Source organism: Amaranthus tricolor, chromosome 7 (assembly GCF_026212465.1).
Source record: "Amaranthus tricolor cultivar Red isolate AtriRed21 chromosome 7, ASM2621246v1, whole genome shotgun sequence".
Taxonomy (NCBI): Eukaryota; Viridiplantae; Streptophyta; class Magnoliopsida; order Caryophyllales; family Amaranthaceae; genus Amaranthus; species Amaranthus tricolor.
Genome location: NC_080053.1, coordinates 29,410,916 through 29,433,966, shown reverse-complemented (window position 1 = coordinate 29,433,966; position 23,051 = coordinate 29,410,916). Strand labels below are relative to the sequence as shown.

Here is a 23,051-nt window from a genome sequence, read left to right as displayed (position 1 = left end):
AATAAATTAAAACTTTCTCTTGTGTTATTATTTATTTGGTATGCGACGTTTGCTGACGTGTACTTTTGGTCTTAACGACCCTGCGATGATGTTGTTTCCTATCTAGGCAATGACTAGCAGTAAGTTAAGTTGCAGGTCTGGGGAGTGAGGATTGACCCTTGAAGAAATAAATTGTTAGGATATAGAAGTCTTGATAAGAACTTCTAAATTAAGTTTAAAGAACATTTGGTTTTATGAGGCGATTTTCGTTCTCAAGTTGTAATAAGTTGATTTAACTTTCGTTCTTATCCGCTGCTAAGAATTTCTTATATCTAGTAGTTTATAATAACACTAATAGAACTCGGTCCGCAAGCTTTCCTTAACTTCAAACCCGTTTAAACTGTCTTCTAACATCCCGGTTTGACTCGGATAATACTTATCTCGTTTTTAAAAGGTCATTTTCTCTTTTCGTACGACCCGAGTTATTCCGAGATGTTACAAGGGAAGAAATATCGGCCTTCGTGGAGAGGTGGCAGCCAAATACGAACACCTTCCACATGCCCTGGGGGAGATGACGATCATGTTGCACGACGTGCAATGCATATTGGGCATAAGTATTAAAGGTTCACTACCAGGTGAACCTGCTGAGGGGGAGTGGAAGCTCGCTATTGCTGGTGTAACGACCCGGTTTAAGTGACCCGGAAAATCATATGGAAACATGATTCCGGTTCACAAACGGACACAAAAGAAAATTCACTTTTACTCGGATCGTCAACGTTCTAACGGTAAAAGGAATATGGTCAACACAGGAAACAACGCCAAGCAAAATAAAACAAGTCAGCGGAAGTCTTTACATACAACTCAAGAGCCCACAGGCCTCTAGACTAGCTAAAAGTTGTACGAGATAAAAAGAAAACGTCAAAAACTTTGGTTACATAAACTGAGTTATTTCGACTCATTACAAAGTATGTCTAGATTTGATGGTTACGGGTTCTAAGCTGAATCCTCACTCCAGTCCCCTCCTGCAGTCAACCTGCTGCACGTCGTATGATAACACGTAGCAGGTTCCAAAGAACAACCAATACATGTCAGAGACTTCATACATATATTAAACAGGTTGAATACAAGCATTGTGTTTACCCTAGCATGCAAAGGCTCTAATACATATTCTTTATTCAATATTTCCAATCTTGTAACGTTGCCCGTCCTGTTCGGGTCGTACAAGTATAATTTCAAATTTGTTTTGGTGGAATACACTTGGGAGAGCTAATCCCAAGGCAACCACCTACCTAAGACGTTGCCCGTCCTGTTCGGGTCGCCAAAGACTAAAGTATGCATACCCCCATGGTGACCGTAATGATCCACAACTGCCATGGGAAAAATAATTTATAATATTCCAAACCATTTGTTAACCCTTTTGGGTAACATAACCAAACGTCAACCCTTCTGGGTGACAAACACATAAATTCTCAATTTACTCTTAATTATTTCATATTATTTGAGGTGTCTAATCCTTATGTGATTACAAATGCCTCGATTAAGAATAAAACAACATTACTTGCACAACCATATAAACAGTATGGTCTAAGCGTGTACCTTTGAATGCTGCAAACACACGTTGTTCAAGCACAATTAGAATTTCGCCCTCTTATGAAACGAGGTCCTAAATAACACACACACACAAAACGATCACGTATTAGACCGTGTTTAAACATTTAATCCACTCAATACCATTAAAATATCACTAAGACTTGATAATTTCAAATGTTTTCATCAAACTCCCAATAGTTCCAAATTTTTTTACATTATGACCAGAAAGTTTTATGGCCATTTCGGACAGTTTAGAAAATTCAAATTAAAAATCCGACTTCATCGCTGCGTCTGGAACGCATCAATTACCTTGGGTACCAAATTTCATAATTTCTAGCATCCAATTACTATTTTTAATTATTTTAAGCGTTTTAATGAGTTTTAAAACGCATCGGTTAAATAAAACAACAACGAAACACACCCAACGCTCGGATCGGGGCGCCACTATCGAGGCAGCAGCTGCTGTCCAAAATTCCTTTTACTTTAATTATTTTTATTTTATATTTTTTTCTATTTAAATTATTTAATCCTTTTTAAATCTCATTACCAAGATACACTTAACCGAAACCGAATTTACATTCTACTAAAATAAAACAAACAAAACCAATTCTCCTATCACACAACCACTTGATATTTCCACACATCTAACAATACACAAAATCCCATCAACAATCTAAACCATCATCAAAAACATAAAGCTAGCAACTTAAGACATACTCATCCACAAGATCCTTCAAGAGCACTTAAAATTTCATAAACCATAATCATAAAATTAAATACTTGATTCTCTTATCAAATTAAAATTTTATAGAGAATCATATATCATCATTTTTGAATCAAAACATATATATAAGGACAATCCTTTAAACAAATCAAATTTTGTTTAAGGATTTATAAACTCTTGGATACCTACATTACTTAATTCATACACTTAAAATTTCTTCTAACAAACTAAAATCTTGCTAGAGAAATATAAATCGTAAAATAAATCCATTTTAACCTTTGAATAGACTTTATTCTTATAACAAATTTAAACTTTGTTAAAGAATGCAAATCAAGGAAAATTTTATATAATAGAAATAGGATTTAATCCTTTTAACAAACCAATTTTATCAAATGATTATTAAAAAAAACTTATATAAAATACTCAATCCTCCTAATAAGTCATAGGATATCATCATAAAAAGAAAGAAGATTATGTAATCCCATACTAAAATTTCTTATAAATAAAAATAGTAATTAACAACTTAACTTACCCTTTGATTAGAAGATTGGATTGAGCAAAGAAAATGTTTTTTTTTTCTTCTTGAGTGCCGAAACCAAGAACACAAAGGGAAAAATTTCTGAATTTTTTTCTCACTAAGAAGATTAAAAATGTGATTAGGAATGTGAGGAATTCAAATTGAAGCTTAAGGATTAATAGGGAAATTAAGGTCCAACTTAATTACTCCTAATCACACCATTATGAGAGGAGTTACAAGACTCCTCCCATACTCACCCAAACCGGCAGCCCTTCACCTCCCTTCCATAATTTTTTTTTTATTAATTGAGTAATTATTATACTTTTGTTAAAACAGCAAGAAACGTCATGCGATAACATCGTACGCGACAAAACTTGTTACCGTTAAAATTAAACCTACTTTATTTCTTGTAATTAACTATGTAAAATAATATAATTTAATATTACTTATTTATTTTATTTTATTATATTTTATTTATTTTTAAACCCGATAAATTACGGGGTGTTACAGCTGGTCTGTTTGGGGAGCCCATGTCCGAGCTACAAAGGAAAGCGATATTCATTAGCGGTTGCATCAACGTTGGTGAAGTTATGCACTTGTGCCATCGGTCCCAGGTTATGGAGACCCAGTCGACAGCCTATTACATGGCTATTGTCGGCTCTACACTGCTGGCGGATACGACCAAAACCGCATGGGACCTCACCCGATACTAACTGTCAATGTCGATCAGGATGAGATCGCTTGGGGTACGGTGACGCTGGTGTACATGTATCGGTAACTGGGAATGACGTCTAGGGCTGGTTGCAAGACCATTGCTGGTTGCCTCACATTGCTTCAAACATGGATTTACGAGTACTTTCCAGCCTTCCGCCCCCATCCTCGTCAAGCAGATGTGCCTAATAAGACTAGGGCGAATATGTGGTCCACGCCCAAGCCAAGTCGTGAGATCACAAGGCTGTGGGACTGCAGGAGTATATTGGACTCCCTGACGGAAACTCAGGTATTGTACATCACGTCACACTTTGTTATGCATGTTATTTTAATTTTAGATTATTTTTTTATGTTAATTTAGCTTGTATGCAGATGGAATGCACTCCGTACACTATGCACTCCCGCTGCTTTCCTTAACGAAAGAATTAAACAGTTATAGTATGGATTACCGTCAATAGAACCATAATAAGCAATGCCAATGTTAAGAAATGTTGTTGCAAAGTACAATGCCATCGGTGCATCCAACCAGTGTATAAACGGAGTAGGTCCATTGCTATGCGAACCAATACTAAATATAGCGTTATCTAACGCCTCTGCCGATAGATACACACGTAGGTATTACTCTCTGTTCATTTGAATTTCCATACACATTGCACGTGTTAAAAGAGGCCATGCCTCCTCGCCTCCAACTTTGTGATGGCAATAGCTCTAAATCCACAATTACCGTCACCCATAACATCAATCCAATCAAACAAGTAAGGAGGGAGAATATGCGGGATGTGATTCGGCCATGGAAACAGTGAAAAATCACGACCTGCTGGACCATCTGCAATTATTAAAAATAAAGTTAGTAACATTATGCTGTAATAAACGTATGTGAATAACGTAAAGGAAAGTCATGTACCGGATAAGTTGAAACTAAACTTAATTCCAACGGAGGATTGCGTTTCTCGACCACTAGATCTCCTGGAGATGAAGATCTAGACCCTCGACCACGAGAAGATGATCTGCTATATTCAAATGCACTTTTATTTCTTCTAAGGGTTTTTCTTGTGGTTGGTCTTTCTTTTCTAGGTGGACTTGCGTAAGGCTTAGGTATATCGGCTCCATCAAGGTGTAATTCATCTTCAAGTACCTGAGACAAGCGTCGTACAACTGCGGGATCAACTTTTAAGACTTCATCGACCAACGATTGAAAGTACTCTTTGTCGTCGGCGTTTGCATGCCGTACTCCTTCGTTGGTTTTAGCTCCTACCTCTGTGTACGTCAAAGTTCTCCAGAATGGCTGAATGTCATCCAAATACAAAGAACCATGTGACTTGAGCGACAGATAGAAATAACAAGCACACGACAATCCATGGGTGCGTTGAAGTACACAGCCGCATTTGTCAAATAGTTAATCATCCAAATCTAACATACGGTTATGCTCAAGCCGCAACTGTTCCAAGGCAAAAACAGATACATGGCGATATAAAGTTCTAAAGAAATGATGTCGCAACGACCTTGAAATAGAATTCATGGATTCCTGTAACGCTTGTCGGATCCTGGCTTGTTGATTTGTTATCTGAGCGTGTGCCCTTTTAAACAGGGTATCAAATGAGCTATTACCGCTACCAAGATAATACTTGAAAAACGAGTTTTGGCTTTCAACTCTGCTGATAGTCTGGTACCCATGTGTAAAAAGAAATTCGTCTATGCACGCACAAATTTCTCTTTAAGTGGAATCCATGTTCCAACCAAATATCGAACGACCTTTCTGTTCCTAACCGACCAGGTAGTCACAATCGATTGCCATCTGTCTTCAAATTCGACGAGTGTAGAAATGTCAACCAAGGGGTTCCATCTACTTTTCCTGAATACCTGCCCTTGTTGATTTCTTTTCCCGCCACACAACTTGTCCACCATGTTCTCAACATCGTTGGTAATATGTCATACGCATAACAAATGTCTCACATCTACATTAAACACAACACTGAACGTAATTAAGACATATTCAATAAATAGAACGACAATAATTAATCAACAAAACCTTTTTACCTAGGAAGACATCACGAATAGCTGCAGATAAACCCTCATCTCGATCAGTTACAATGACGCTAGGAGTCTGAGCTGTGCCAAAAATATCTCTTAATCCCTGCAACACCCACAAATATGACATAGCCGCCTCATCTCGCATCAAACAAAACGCAACCAAGAAGTTGTGATTGGTTGGCGTCATTCCGATTACTTCACACAGTAGCCTCTTTCGTTTGTTTGTTTTGTACGTTGTATCTATCAACACAGCATACGGCCACGTACGTATCATCTAGATGGAGGTAGGATTTGCAACTAATAATCTGCTCAATTCCCTTTCACTATCCAAGTCTGTCCAAACCACATAATTATACTCTGTGGCCATATAAAGACAGTGTTGAAGGGGAGTCTTACCCTCCATCTCTTCTCTCCTTATTGATTGTCTAACATTATATATCTGATTCATACTAGCAAAAAAACCAGGAAAATTTTCTCTAATTGAAGTCATGATAAAGGCAGATTGCATGCCGGTTGCACTAAGCTCTCGTATGTGCTGCTGAATTTCTACATTCAACCTATTTGCCCTTACATGACCATCTTTGTACACTAAGAATCGGTTGTTATGTCTACCTTTTTCATCAGGACATACCCTCACCGTCCAAGGTCTTTATCCTGTCCAAGGTCTTTATCCTGGTTTACGACTACATACTACAATCATAAATTTACACCATCATGTTCTCCTTTTAGAACCAGGTCGAGTAACATTATCTAGGTTATGCAAATCACCCCTAATATTACCATAGCGGTGACATCTGAAGTACAAACTAACCCTAGAACGTCCTTCTTTTTGTTTATAAGAAGCACATGTAAATTGAAAATCAATTCCTATTGCTATCTCATCGGCCCAATTATGTAATTCATCTACGGAATCAAATTCCCTATCCGTAACAAATCTACCAGAGTAATCTACATTGTCCCCTAAGTTTTCAAAGTCTTGCAAATTTAAAATATGAAATAAACCATATATTAGGTTAATAAAACATTATACAGACAAACATTAATAATAAAAATATTCAATATTAAATAAAAAATAATTTACTTTAATAATTAAAATTTCAACTACATTAAAATATATATAAAATAAAATAATTTTAATAGTGATAAAAAACATAATAATATTAAATAATACTAACAAAATAATAATAATAATAATAATAATAATAATAATAATAATAATAATAATAATAAATAATAATAATAATAATAATAATAATAATAATAATAATAATAATAATAATAATAATAATAATAATAATAATAGTAATAATAACAATAATAATAATGATAATAATAATAAGAAAATAATTATTATAATAATAATAATATATTTTAAAGTATTTAAATTACTAATATTAATAATAATAACAATAATAATATAAATAATAATAATAATAATAATAATAATAATAATAATAATAATAATAAAAATAATAATAATAATAATTTAAATTATAATAACAGTAATTATAAAAATAATAATAATATAATTTACTAAATAAATAAATAAATAAAATAAAAATAATAATAATAATAACAATAATATTAATAATAATAATAATAATAATAATAATAATAATAATAATAATAATAATAATGGTAACAGTAATTATAAAAATAATAATAATATAATTTACTAAATAAATAAAAAATTATTTATATAATTTAGATAATAATAATGTAAAATAATCAAAAATAAAAAAATAAAAAATTGGGTCGCGTGCGACTGGACCACGGATGAGTCGCACGTTTTGTGCGACTCATCCGTGGTTCATTCGCACATTTTTTACGACTTCAAATTTTATTTTTTTTTTTAAAAAAACACCCATTTGAATCGATTAAAGTACGTACCAATCGGATTCGTAGTCGCTTTCGTTAGCCATTGTAAATCGATTCCAACTTTTAGCTTGTTTAAACTCAAAAACGTTTTTAGAGAGATTTTAGAGAGATATTACCTTATTTGAGTTCGTATATTACGCAGGGGCGCTACAAGAAATTCAATATATATAAGGTCGACTTTTGATTTAATGTTTTTAAAGTGATAATAGTATTATTAAGTAAGATTTAAGTGTGTTAAACAAATTTAAAATCTAAGAACATTTTTATCATTTCATTAAGGCGGGGCGATGAATAATAATCTCCTAAAAAATAAATTGCAATTTGCATTTATTATGTACTTAATTGTCAATATGTTAATTTTCTTATGACATAATATCCTAGCAGAGACTAGAGTAGTGCTCCACTACTAAATCATATTGGCCGAACTTTAAGACCATGGATAACACAAGACCGACATGAATGACTTCTGAGACTTACTCAAGTTTCTAATTCCCCCAACAATGGCGTCCTACACCAGGACTTGTTTGTCGCGGATTCCACCTCTTTATCGGTGTTCTTCTCTTTCCTCTTCCATCCTTTTGTCTCCTTCTTTAACTCCTCCATTCTCAGCTATTCGTGGCTTCAATGTATCAGCTTCTATTTCAACCCAAGACTCAAGCCAATCTGCTAATCCACATTCCCTTATCAAAACCACTAGACCCTTTTGGAAACCAATGTGCTTGTACTACACTCAAGGAAAGTGTACCCTTGTGAGTTCAATCTTTTCCTTGTCTTCCATCGTCTCTTTAATTGTTATTTTGTTTAGAATATGGCAGTGATTCCGCGAATCGAATTTGATAGTTTGTGCTTATACTGGTTGTTGGGGGATGGCTTTTGTTATTCCACTTACAATTTTTTAAGGATTTGGGGAGTAATTTGAATTGGGTAGTTCACGTTGTATTTCATGCCAAGTATTCGATAAAATGCCTTACTTAATTGTATGACAGTAAATTTCAATGTTAATCTGCCTATCATGATATCTAACTTTGTTTTGGAATTTTATGTGCTAATTAAATTGAATTCAAATTATGTCTTCTTTGAATATTATTGTAATGAAGGAGAAGTGTTCTTAAAAAGATGCCTCCGTAAGTTTAGCATGAATCCATAGTAAACAGTATTTAATTCTGTGTCATCCATGTTAGTTACTGCACTGTGTGTCATTACTTAATCTATTATGGAAAAGTGGGAAACTCATGAACCATGAAATGAATTTATCTATCTCATTTGATGTCATAGACCCAAGATCATGGGTACTTATTGAGAGTCTTGGCAATTTATGAGATTTGTCTCAGTTTTGTGAAGTTCTGTTGGAGCTAATATGGATTAGCAGTTAGTGAGATTTGTCTCATCATGTGGAGCTCTACTTGGAGCCAAGATTGATCCTAGATTTTCTCTCTTTGGCAGCAGCCCTTTTGAATTTGTATCCTTATCTTGGACCCTTGCCTTTGTATCTGGTGATCTTAGATTAAGACAATATTTATTTGCACAGAAGATCTTATGTTCAGATTTTTGGACTTGTGGCTATATATGATTAAAGTATAAAATATTTCCTGTGTTGTGGGATTTGTTTGTTTGTGTAATTTAGCATCGGTTGCATAGAACGCTCTTAGTGATTGATTCAGGATGAGTGAATGATAAAGAAGCTCATCTGTTAAATAATAATCATGAAACTAGATTGCTTCTCACGTAATTTTGTTTCAAGTTGGTTAGATCTTGTCAAAGATTTAATCTTCTGTCTAGGAAAAATAAGAACTCTCTCCAATGCATAGTGGAGTGTAAGATGAGGATACTACTGGGTACTGCAAATATTTTTTGATTAGGAGTAACATTTTCAGTTTCTTGTCAAAGAAAGTGAAAAACAGACATTGAGATATAGTTTTAGCAAACATTTTTATGCAATGGCTTCAATATGCAGATGAATGATCCTTCCCATTTGGAGAAGTTCAATCACAATTACAGTTTGCCCCCTGAAGAAAATATTTCTAAGTCTGAAAATGTCCACTCACAACATGTAGATTTCTTTTTGGTGCTTGATTTGGAAGGAAAAGTTGAGATTCTTGAATTTCCTGTTATAATGATTGATGCTAAGACAATGCAAGTTGTTGATGGCTTCCACAGGTTTTGTTTTTTTACCAAATTCGATACTTATTGTACTTCCTCATTGCTATTATGATGATTTGTTCTCGAAACTTTTTGTCATTTTAATGCATGGCTGGTCATGGTACCCATATAATATTGTGTTACATCCTATCTTTCAATGAATTTCCATTCGAAACACCCTCCCGCCTCAAGATCCCAGAAAATAGAGGATATATATTATGTATAATGAAGGATGATTCATGTAATAACATAGTATTATTGTATTGGAACTTATCGCTAAAGTTTCATCTCTAAAACAATATTCCACCGCCTCAATGCCAAGTGGGTCCCATCTAGGTGAGGTTTAGAGGTTGGATGTACACAACTTTCCCCTTGTGATTATTTAAATGTTGTTTTTGATTGACTTTTGTTTGAAAACATCCTAGAAGTGCAGATGATTTGATGATTCATTTAACTATAATCCAAAATCAAATAACTAAATAAGTTTTTTACTTCATCGAGGATGAACATGCTCAAGTTTCATCTCTTTTCTATTACAACAAAATGCTGTGTTTGGCAATATTTTCACAGTTCATTAATCATGTCGCTACTTAGAGTATGCAAAACTGTCTACTACTTCTATTTAACTTCTTAGATGCCCCTTTCAAATTCCTCGTATTACTTCAAAATGTTGCTTTATACACATTTCCTAGAATTTGCAAAGTATACCTCTTCATTAACTGTTTAGCTATAATCTTTTGCAAGCTATATGATGGGTTATAATGGCCTATGAACTTCTTTTAGATATGTTCTCCAGATTTGTGAGGCCTTCAAAAATGAGCGAGCAAAGGATTAATGGATATATCGCAGGAAAGTACGGGAAATTTGGCGTTGACCGGTAAGTTTACAAGATCAGACATTTTAAAATTGGATTTTGACCGATCTCTTTTTCTTGTTTCTTAAATAAGAACCATATGATCCATCAAGTTTTTGAATGTACTCTACATGTTTTGGCTATTTAGTGTCCGTTCTCAGCGTACCTGTCAAAATTATTGGAAATTTTCTTGTCATGTGAAATGTTTGCAGTGTTTGGCATGATACAGCTATGCCATTTAATGAAGTCATTCAAGAATTTGAGGATTGGATTTCTAGCCATAACTTGTGGCAAAAGGAGCTTGGTGGACCTCTAAACAGCGCTGCATTTGTAACTTGGTTAGTGTATTTTTTTTCCTTTCAAAGCAGTTACATGCATTCAAAATTGCATATGGATCAAATATTTGGTTGCATTATTTGGTTTGTTAAGGAATGGAGGTTGAAAATTCAATTCTTTTCGGTTCTATGTTCAGGTTTTAAAAAATTTCCTGGAAGTTACTTCCTGAAAACTTCTTGATTTCAGATTATTATGTATTGGCATACTGTTTAGGCCGTAGCAATGTCACATTATTCGCTAATCTTCTTGCGAATCGCGAATCGCAAAAAGCGAATTATGGTCGGTTTTAGGCTATTATTGGGTCATTTTGAGCGAATTGTGAATTTAAAAAGCGAATTAACTAGCGAATTATGTAGCATTGGGATGTAGTTTAAAACCATTGACTATTCTTTGTTTACTGTATAGTGGCAATTGGGATGTCAAAACAAAAATTCCCGAGCAATGTCAAGTATGCCGCATGAAGATACCCCCGTATTTTATGGAGTGGATTAATGTGAAGGATATCTACTTGAACTTCTATAATAGTCCGGTAATTTCCTGTTGGCAGTTTTCTTGTCTGTGTTCAAGAATTAAAAACTCGATTGATACTTGAAATCAGTCGGTCATAGGCATTCAATTTTCCTGACTGATTACAGTGTAAAAGTGCTGAAGTTGTCGTTTCGTTTATACATGACATTCTTGATTATTATGCACCAGGCTACAGGAATGAAGACGATGTTGAATCAACTTAGAATTCCACAATTAGGAAGTCATCACCTTGGAATCGATGACGCGAAGAACATAGCAAGGGTGGTACAACGGATGTTAGCAGACGGTGCATTATTGCAGATTACCGCTAGGAGAAGCCCTGCAAATTTCGGAAGTGTTGAATTCCTTTTCAAAAACCGAATTAGGTATCGATTAGTTACATATTCCCAATTATAAGTGAGTATAGCGTGTTATGTGAATGTCGTAAACTTGTATTTAATGTTCCTCTATCTGAAGGTGAGTCTCGGTTGGATTTGCTACAAGCAACTGAAAAAGTTCTCTATGGAGAAGCACGGAGGCTTGGAATGCTAGATGATGGACTCTTCACTCTCATGACTCATGAGGATGTCTTGGAACTTAATTTTAAATTTGGAGGGGTACATGGCAACCCCATGTGATGAAAGAGCATTTTGTATAAATATATTTGGCTCAATATCATGATTATAAGTTCTTAGATTCGATTATTATCTAGCCCTTTTCCTTACCTCAGCCTACTCTGTATTAAAAAAAACTATAGTTGACATTTGGATACCGCAACAACTATAGTTGCCTAGTTGGGTATCTTGATGTTAGGTAATGGTGCTCAATGTTATTATCGTTACAAGTTACAATTCATTGCTTTGTCTTTTGAGATTTCTCTATCTAACTAATAAGAATTGATATAATTAGCGGATTATAGTTTTGTGAATTATGAATAAAACATTTATGGAAATAATATAAAATTATCCAAAATTATGATAAAAAACATTCAACAAAATAAATTGACATTTGAATTGAACTATAACTAACTTTTCCTAATATATAGGTAGGCAAGAGTCGAAGCGGAGCCTAATGCAAATCAAACTAATGTATCACGTAATATTTGATTCTCAGTTCTCATATCTTATTCTAATAGAACATTTGTAGTACAACTTTAAATTATGATTGAATATATATATATATATATATATATATATATATATATATATATATATATATATATATATATATATATATATATATATATATAAAGTCTATAATATTTTAATATAATCTGTGTATTAAAAATGAAACATATGAAATTTAGAGTTTAATTTGTTTATAAAAAATGACTCATAAACTTGAAATCTTTAACTGGTAAAGATCTTTGTTTTCAAAAAAAATTGTAAAAACATCTTGTGGGGGATTGCAATGGCGATTCTAAGGGTGTTTCGGGTGCCCAACTGCACAGAGTAGTTAGTGAAAGTTTTACTTAACATATTAATAGTCATAAAATCAAATCTTATTAATTACATTTTTTTTTCTTTCGTTTCTTTTATCAATTTCCAAAGCAATCTTTTTAACCCCAAAATCTTCTATTACATCATTTATTTTCACCCATTAATTAAACATAAATAGTCACTAAAAATAATCAATATTTTATTTCTTAATTTTTCATTCTTTTAAACTTTACACTTTTTTCAACCATTACCTTTTTTCACTTTGATCCTTCTTTAACATTAGAGATGAAAATTAGCTTTTAATAAATTAATTTAATTTATTTTTATAAAATTAATATTAATGTAGTTAAAAAATACGTTGAGTTTTTATTTAATTATAATACTTAAAAATATAATTGTATTGAGTTTTTATTTTAATTTAAGAAAATTTTTCTTTTTATAATGAATCACAAATTTAAAAGTTTATAAAAAAGAAATCGGGCTTGGAAATACATTGCTTGTAATTAATTTGATGCCAACTAGAATTTTTATAACTTTGTTAATATTTTCTAATGAAAATTGCTTTTACGTAAATATTTGTTGATAAATCACAATCCTACGCAGTGTATTACTGGCCCTTCATTTCTAATCAAAATTAAACTTTTTTTGATTGATCTCCAACATAACCCGCCATATTTCTCGTGATCTAAGTTAATAATCACATAATTTCCCTAAAATAAATCATCATCCTCATCATCCTCATCGTATCAAACTATACGACACAGAACAAATTAAATTTACCCTTGAATAATCATAATCGTCATCGTAATCTCTTCATCTTCCTCATCAAAATCATGGGTAGACAGCTAAACTTAGTAATGTTTCCATGGTTTGCAATTGGACACATTACACCATTTCTACACTTAGCTAACAAGCTAGCACAAAATGGTCATAAAACCATTCTTTTACTACCCACCAAAGCTAAGATCCATCTTGATACCTTAAATTATCATCCTTCTCTTATAACTCTCCAACCCATTTTAGTCCCCCATGTTGAGCCTCTCCCACCCGGCACCGACACCGCCTCCAATATCCCTATCCACCTCCATACCCACCTCGCCACCGCCCTCGACCTAACCCGTCCACAAGTCGAATCTCTCATTACGGATCTAGACCCGAAACCGGATCTCATATTCTATGATTTGGCTTATTGGATCCCGGATATTGCCTCAAAGTTTAAGATCAAGACTGTTTGTTATAAGGTACTATCCGCTGCTTCCCAAGCCATTGCCCTGGTTCCGGCTCTTAAATTACCCAAGGATAGACCCTTATCCGAGGCGGATTTAGCCCACCCACCATTGGGATACCCGTCTTCTAACGTTGTTTTTCGTGGGTACGAAACCAAAAGTCTTCTTTTTATCGGATTCGAGTTTGGGAGCGGCATGAAATTCTACGATCGAGTAATGGCGTCTCTTACAGATTGCGATGTAATCGCCATACGAACATGTCGTGAGATTGAAGCTGATTTTTGCGATTATATATCAAATCAATACAATAAACCAGTTTTTCTTACTGGCCCGATTCTTTCCGAACCAGAACCAAATAAAAACTCACTAAACCCTAATTTGGATGAGTGGCTACACACATTTGATGCTAAATCGGTCATTTTCTGTTCATTTGGGAGTCAATTTATCTTCGAAAAAGACCAATTTCAAGAGCTGGTTCTTGGATTTGAGCTCACAAAAAAACCCTTTTTAGTAGCTGTAAAACCACCAATAGGGTGTTCTACCATTGAAGAGGCATTACCAAATGGGTTCAAAGAAAGGGTGGGAAATAGAGGGAAAATAGAGGGTGATTGGGTGCAACAAACATTAATTTTAGGTCATCCTTCAATTGGGTGTTTTGTTACTCATTGTGGGTTTGGATCCATGTGGGAGGGTTTAAAGGCTAAATGTCAAATAGTGATGGTCCCACAATTGGGTGATCAAATTCTTAATACTAGGTTAATGGCTAATGAGCTTGAGGTTGGGGTTGAGGTTGAGAGAGGAGAAAATGGGTGGGTTTCTAAAGAGAGTTTGTGTAAAGCTATTGAATTGGTAATGGAGGATAATGAGGTGAGTTTTAGGGTTAGAAAGAATCATGCAAAATGGAGAGATGTTTTGATTAGTGAAAGGTTTATCAAGGATTATATTGATAATTTTGTTAAAGATTTGGAAAATTTGGTGGGTTGAGTTTACACTAAATTAATATTTAATGTTTTTTACAGGTAAGGGGAAGGGAAATTAATCATCATGTAAGTGATCAATATTGAAATATTATCGTAAGAATGAAAAAAGCGCTTTTAACTATTAAGTTAAATTACGATTTTTGATTCTGTGATCAATTATTAGTTCTAGGCATATTAGAGAGGTATCAAACTAGTACATAATCTTTTTGATGTTTTTCTAGAATGAGTATCATTATTTACATTAACTAATTAAAAGTTTAATTTTTTAGTTATAATTTATAAATATTTTTGTATGGATAGATAATCATATTTATTAGTACTCTCAAAGTTTTAAATTCTCTATATACTTTCATTTTTGGTGATCTAGTTGATGACAATTAAGATTTGCATATGTTGTAATATTGGACACACAATAGAAGAAAAGAAAGATAAAAAACCAAGAGAAAAACAAAAACAACACACATAAAGAACTTTGTGAGGAACAACGGAAAAACACTACAAATTTGTAGTAGTACCTTAAAGGTACCCTCCCCACTAACTAAAATTTTTATTTCTTAATTGGAATTCAACAATAATAATAAATAAATCACACCCAATTTAAAATGCTCACTTTCTAGAGCTTAGAATGCAAGGACTCCAATGAAGTTTCTCTCAAAATACAACAAAAGCTCTCACAATAGTCAACAATAACTCAAACTTTCTCTTCCTCTAGCTTCCTCATGCTTCTTCATATTCACCTTTAATAGTGGTGAATTTAGAGTTTTTATCTAAGAGGTGTCTGAAATAGTTCATAATGATTAGACAAAAAAAATTAGGAGGCTATGCTATTTTTTATTTGATATGTTTAACGTTTTGCAATTTTTTTCGTAATTTGATATAATTTATAATTTATGGTTGGACATGACACTCCTAATACCTAATATAGGTGTGTCCATGCTTATGAATTCCCAAAGGAATAACGCATAGAAAACGCGAAAACCAAGTCATTGGCAGGCCGCTCAATTGAGCAACACCTTTCGCTTCATCAGGCACACATTCAACATCCTACAATTTGCTTTGTTGATGCTTGACTCGATTGTGCCATGGGTTGCAAGGTTGAGCCACCCATGTTTCACCATATTTTCCTTCTTCTCATACTTCATACTCTTAAAACATGATATCTTTACCTTCCTCATCATTGCCTTCACTTATGCAAGCTAATTTTAACCCATCACGGGATTAAAGTCGTCATCATGTGGGTGATTTGATTTTTGCACAAATAATCTAAGTCGTTTTTTCAATTTAATTAAAGAATAGGGAGAAACATGGATAACATGTGTGAATAAGAGGGAGTAAAATTTTGATTCCTTTATGAAAAAAAAGAGTTTTCTCAACTCACTTTAAATGGTCTCTCACTCCTCCTTGATTTTGATACAAAATTTAAATGTCACATTCTCTATGAATAGGAGGGAGTAAAATTTTGATTCCGAGGTACTTATAAAAATATTTCCCTTTGCTCTCTTGTATATAGAGTGACTCTAACTTAAAGTTAGCATGGAAAAATTCAATTTTGTTTTAAGAAGTAAGTTTAACTAAAACTAAATATTCTCTTGGGTTCTATAATTTAGTCACTTTTTTATGTCCCTCTTATTTAATACACAATATTATCTTTTATTTTAGTTGTCCTTTTTATCTTGTATTATTTTATTTTAGTTTTTCTCTTTTATTTTGTATTATTTTTATTTTTAGATAATTGTCCACTATTTTTTACCATATCCATACATATTAACTTTTTTTAATTTTATTCATATAATTTATTTTATATCTTCATTTTTTACCAAATAAAAATATTATTTTTTTATAAATAAATAAATACCTTACCTCTTTGCTATTATCTTAGTTGAACATCAGATAATGTGGTCGATGAATTCTCAACCCTGAGTGCTCTAACTTGCCCCAAAGTGTACTATCACGGAAAGACTGCCTTTTTCCAATCTTTTTCCAACTTTTTATTTAATTACTCATCAACTTCTAAAGATGAAATATACTCACCCAGTACCTTTTAGAGGGGCAATAAAAATAATTTGCATAAATATTAAAAACAATAAGATTATTTAAATTATATAAAAAATAATAAAAGAGAGTAAAAAACTTAAAATGTGAAAATCAGAAGAAAATAAAGTGATAAAGTTATTTTCATAAGAAAAAATTATAACAAAATAAAAACAACAGATTAAAAAAGTGACAAAGTCACAAGGACAGAGCTAACATCCTATTTGACACGAATTAATTATATTACACATAGTCATACTTTGTGGCTATGTTTCCACGAATCTGCAACTGCAACACCGTAAAATGACAAAAATATTAAACAGTATTCTCCGTTGTTTTAAGTTTGTCCAATTTGAGCTTTTTACCCTTATTAAAAAATATAGAATTTTTTATTGTAGTGGGTATTATTTTAATTAAATATTAGTGTAAAGTAATGATTATATTAAAAGTATGAGAGAGAAAATTAAAATAAAACAAAATTTAAAGAAAAAAAAGGAGTGAGAGAATGATTATACTAGAGAAATAAGTGAGAGAGAAAAATTTGGGTATATTAGAGAAAAAATATTTCAAAAAATGAAAAGTATTCTAAAGTGGACAAACTTTTAAAACTACACGTTATAATAAGGTGGATAAACTTAAAAGAATGGAGGGAGTAGTATAATTGTGTTAACTAAAAGAATATGTCTAAATGCAAATTAAAGAAAATGGTAAGAATGTTTTTTTAAGGGTAATGAAATTTACAACTCTAAGGGTTGTATATAATCAATAAATTCTCTTTATTATTAATTTTTTAGCTTTTTAAGAGAATCTAGCATGAAATTTGGAAATAATTAATATTTTAAGTAATTATTTTATATTTTCAAAAAAGAATAAAATTAAAATAATAAAATATAATAAAATATCTTATATTTGCAAGACAAATATTATACTGAATTATATTAAATATTTGCTAGATTTTTTCTTATGTACAACTCTAATTTAACAATATGAACATAAAACCTTTCAATTGTACAAGAAACTCCTCAAAGTCATAAAATGATGTGGAACAATGTATATGTGTGTAAGTATAACAAATTAACGATAACACTTAAACATTGGTAATACTTCATCTTTTCGATCAAATTTGCCCCATAAAAAATAAAAAAATGAATAAATTAGTATTTTTTGTGAATATGAGAAAAATAAATATAAATGACATAAAAATATATAAGTTAAAATATATATGTTAATGAAATTTAAGCATCATAACAAAAATAAAATTAGAACAACTTTAGTGTCACGAATTACTAAAAGTGATTCAACCTTTCAGTTTTGAACATTATTATTACGGATATTTATATACCACTGAATTTCTCCGAAATTCACCATATATCACACGAAATGTTTTAATTCATCATATACAATTGAGTTTTAGTACGTTAGCACAAAATACCATTAATGACAACTGCTGTCAGTGTGCCATTTGTGGTAAATTACCAGTATGCCCTTACACATTCAACTGGCGCCATTGTTAGGATTGATTTCCCCAAATACAACGTATATCTTCCAAATATTGACCCCCCCATATTTCTTCTTCAAAAAATTGCACCATTGTTACGCAAATTATTGTTAACGTCGCTCTGATATTTTCTTTCATGATAATTATTTAACAGTTCCTTAGCAACTTCCTCTACTCTCGAACCTTCCGGCGGACAACGGCGTTTTACTGAGGCATGAACGGGAGTAGGAAGATGCTGTTGATGGTGTTGACGTGCAGAATTTCTGACCGTTGGATGAGGTTATTGATGATGAGATCTTCGGTTTTTAGGATGCGTTTGAGTTGAATAACGAGTTGAGAAAACTCGTGAGTTTTCCACCTGGTGAAATCGGTTGTTTCACTTTTTTTAAATCGCCCTACAGCTTCAACGCTCTTTTTTGAAGATCTCCTTTGTTCTTCTCAGCTGGAATTTCATCGGAGTAATAATAATAATAATAATAATAATAATAATAATAATAATAATAATTATTATTATTATTATTATTATTATTATTATTATTATTATTCCTTTGAAATAATTCCTGCTGATTTACTGACGATTTTATAGGTTTTAATTTGAAGCTCTTGGATTTCGATTTTGAAGATCCGTAAAAGGAATCAGTATCCGAAGAAGAAAATTCGCCCATTCCAGAGCTAGAATCAGAGGAGCTAGAAGAAGAAGATGAATTAAACTTAACAGTAGAATAATTCATAACAGCCATTGAATTTCTTCGAAGCTTAAGAAAATGGTATTTGATGAAAAAAAAAGTAATGGTATATGGTGAATTATTAATTTACCACAAACGACACACTGACGGCAATTATCATTAATGGTATTCTATGCTAACGTACGAAAACTCAATAGTATATGGTGAATTAAAACATTTTATGTGGTATATGGTGAATTTCGAAGAAATTCAGTGATATATCATAAAATATATCATGAAATATATCCGTTATTATTATATTGATTGTGATGCTACGAAGTACAAAATTGAAAGAGTACAACATTTGCCCATCATGGCAAGTTGACAACGATCCACTCGGTATAGCTAAACTTTGTATACCAACAATCAACAAAATCCAAATTCGGGCCTTTTTATGTCGTGACCCAAACCAATTAAATAAAAAATCAAATTAATATTGAATTATGTTAGATATAAAATAGAAAATTACTTTTTCGTCTCCTTGAGTTTGTTATTTAGACTATTGACAAAAACATTAAAAAATAGTCTAATTATTTGGAAAACAAGACATAATATTTGAAACGAATAAATGACATTAAAAGACGAAAAGAAAATACTAAAAGTGTCACACTAGGTAAGAGGGAGAAAAATGAAAATTGTATCTAACTCAAGGGCACAAAAGGAGTAATTTTCAAGTTCGTTCAACACACGATGCAAATTTAGAAATTGATGTTTAACCCGCACGGTTGATGCAAATTTAGAAATCAATGTTCGACCCGCACTGATGATGCAAATTTAGAAATCAATGTTCGGTGCACACTGTTGATGCAAATTTAGAAATCAATGTGCGACCAGCACTTTTAAAGCAAATTTAGAAATTAATGTTCGGCCAGCACTGTTGATGCAAATTTAGAAATCAATGTTCGGCGCACAATATTGATGCAAATTTAGAAATTAATGTTCGGTGCACACTGTTAATGCAAATTGAGAAATCAATGTTCGACCCGCACTGTTGATGCAAATTTAGAAATCAATATCCGGCCGCAATCTATATTAACTTTGTGGATTCGCCACTGATCAGCATTCTTGGCGAACATTTGAAGCGACAGCCCGAGCCCAAAATTTGATCTGAGCTTTCATATCATCACTAGAAGAAACTTTCTCATCTTTCCTTTTAGGAACAAGTGGTGCTGATGAAGGAGAAGATGGAGATTTCCATGATTCGGAAAGATAAGGTCTTGTAACACTAAGCTTATTATTACTATCAAGGCTAGCTCTTCTTTGTAAGGCAGGAATTACTTGTTTTACACTTGGACTTATTGTGTCTTTGCTATCGAATCTAAATCCTAAATCTTTAAATCCTTGTAATTCCTCGATTTCTAGATCGCTTAAACTCTTTTGAGACTTGCTTCTGTCGAGTTTTTGGGGTTTGATCTCGGTTTTTGCAGCTGAATTTATGCTTGAAGGCTCGAGTTTTCGCTGTGAACGGTTCTTTTGGTTGCTTGTACTTGGCTTTGTGCCCTGCAATGCCATTGAAGTTGTCAAATTTCAACGTCTTAGCCTCCAGATATATTATATATAATATATACATATTTTTTATTTTGAGTAAGATAGGAAAATAAATTGAAGATGAGGAAGAAAAATTTTAGATTTTGACCCGTCAATAGTTTTATTTGACAGTCAATTGAAAGATAACGTTACTTGGTACTCTTCGAAAGAGAAAAAAAATTATTAGGTTTTTTTGGCAAAACTTTTTGTATTAGGTACTTTTTGGAAAAAATTATTAGGTACATTCTGATAATTTTTCATATATATGTATATATATATATTAACAGGTTCTTTATTGAACTTGACATGACTTTTAATACTTAGTCGAAAAATAATTTAACTAAAAATTTAAATCGTTAACTTTATAGAATTATTATTATAGATTCACTATATGTTACATACTCTATTAGTTTTTCATGAAATTGCCACAAGGATACGTAGAATCTTAGCAAACCATTTGGGATGCAAGAGTAATAAATGGCCTTTATTGATTAAACAACAATAATGACAATAAATGTGTACTGAAAAACTGATCAAAATCAGTAACTTTGTAATAGATACACAATCAAGTGTCTAAAATATCCATTTCACCAAAAGCTTAATTAGGCTTATGATTATTACTGACAATATATTATATATTATAATACTTTTTTAACATAAAGATATTTTGAGCTAGAAATTTATATGCATCATATTCTAGCTTTATTCATACTTAGCGCTATATAATTTTACGAGGAATTGATGAAATACGTGATAAATTTAAATTTGTGTACAAGAACAACACAAGAAGAGAGCTGATTGCATACAAACTCGATAAAGTTCCATTCTAAGACCAATTGGTAATATGAGAAATAGACCACCAAGCTTTTAAGTTAATCAACCTCTCTATAATTCATGGGATCATATATATGGGTTGCTTTTCCAAAAATTCGTTCCTATAACTTTCCTGTTACATCAACGTGTAATACCATGTCAAAAAACCAATTCACCTAAAAACTTAAGAGTACTATTGACTTGGTTGATTGACTTGGTTTTTTGATTTGGTTTTTTGACATAAGTCAGTTAAAACCAAGTAAGAAATCCATACCTTAGAAGTAGAACTTTTAGGAGGCAACAAGGAAGAATCAATAGAAGCTCTTCTAGTAAGTTTAGCTATAGCAATAGGACCTTTCTCAAGCACCAATCCATGACCTTTCATGGCATCTTTACCCCTACAAGGTGGCAAAGACGGCGTACGATCCAGTCTTCTTCCAGTCATAGTCATAGGCACAGGCATAGGCATGGCTTGCCTAATCAAATCACCCATTCTATGCTCATCTTCATCTTCATGTTGTTCATCATTATCATCATCATTATGATCAAAACACAATGGAAGAGAAGGAGTTCTAAGAAGATTACTCTTCTTTAAAGGGTCTTGATCATGATTGATCATATTTTCTTGATCATTTGAGCTTGATGATGAACAAGGATCAGAATTACACCTTACCATTGTTTTTGATGATTTTGATGATCTTAATAAGCTGTTTCCAAAAAACCAACTATCTTCAAAAAGATTGCTGAAATGCCCATTTATCTCTGATCCCATATTTATGTATATTTGTGACTTTAGACTTGTGAGGCTTTAGTTAGTTCAACTAAAGTTAAGACTTTTGTGCACCATAAATAAAATCTGTGTTTTGCTAGTTATACACGTATCTAGGCATGTCTCGATGAACCGAAATCAAGTATGACATGATCCGATCCGATCTGAAATAGCTCGTATATAAAATCAAAATATTATACCTTAAACTCCGTCTAAACATTTGAATGGATACTAAAAAAGCTTAAACTTTTGGTTGAATTGGTTTCTTGACATGGTATCAGAAATCAAGGTGACAAGAGGTCATGAATTTGAATCTCAATCACTCCTCATTTAAAGTGGAATATTTAGCGCCAGATATAAAGATGTATGTGTCGCGTTCACTCTTCTAGCCAAGGGGTGTTTTAGAATATATAACATATCTTTAACATAAAGCATCAATTGGAACTTTTGGTTAAATTGATTCTTTTACGCTACACGTATCCGGCCACATGGCAGATCTAAAGGTTTAGCTGATCTAAAATGTAATTTGTGATGTTCAATACATAGATAGTTGTGAATTGGCAAAGTTTGGTTGGCCATGTGAAGAAAGCAATCATAATCATAGGAAATAATATAATGTTTGATATTTTGTATTATATGTTAGTTTACACACATACTAATCCCCTGAAATGGTTGCATTATTGGCAAGAAATGATGGTAAAACTGTATCAATCATATTTATTAAAGTCTTTTTTGTAGGTGATACTTTTGCTCTCAATCATGAAATCCTATCTTGGTT

General features: G+C 32.4%; 3 protein-coding genes across 3 annotated transcripts; 2 read left to right on the top strand and 1 right to left on the bottom strand.

The window, feature by feature from the left end:
- Positions 1–7,819: 7,819 nt before the first annotated feature.
- On the top strand, positions 7,820–11,966 carry LOC130818130 (uncharacterized exonuclease domain-containing protein At3g15140). Its single transcript, XM_057684178.1, has 7 exons — positions 7,820–8,179; positions 9,385–9,587; positions 10,366–10,446; positions 10,635–10,760; positions 11,164–11,287; positions 11,455–11,651; positions 11,743–11,966. The coding sequence occupies exons 1-7, from the start codon at positions 7,931–7,933 to the stop codon at positions 11,744–11,746; spliced, it is 984 nt and encodes a 327-aa protein (XP_057540161.1). The 5' UTR covers positions 7,820–7,930; the 3' UTR covers positions 11,747–11,966.
- Positions 11,967–13,303: 1,337 nt separating this feature from the next.
- LOC130818385 (anthocyanidin 3-O-glucoside 2'''-O-xylosyltransferase-like) lies at positions 13,304–15,699 on the top strand. Its single transcript, XM_057684550.1, has one exon. The coding sequence runs from the start codon at positions 13,538–13,540 to the stop codon at positions 14,912–14,914; it is 1,377 nt and encodes a 458-aa protein (XP_057540533.1). The 5' UTR covers positions 13,304–13,537; the 3' UTR covers positions 14,915–15,699.
- A 3,663-nt stretch (positions 15,700–19,362) lies between these two features.
- Positions 19,363–22,515, bottom strand: LOC130818153 (uncharacterized). Its single transcript, XM_057684213.1, has 2 exons — positions 21,779–22,515; positions 19,363–20,664 (listed from the first exon to the last, which is right to left on the bottom strand). The coding sequence occupies exons 1-2, from the start codon at positions 22,274–22,276 to the stop codon at positions 20,221–20,223; spliced, it is 942 nt and encodes a 313-aa protein (XP_057540196.1). The 5' UTR covers positions 22,277–22,515; the 3' UTR covers positions 19,363–20,220.
- Between the last annotated feature and the right edge of the window lie 536 nt (positions 22,516–23,051).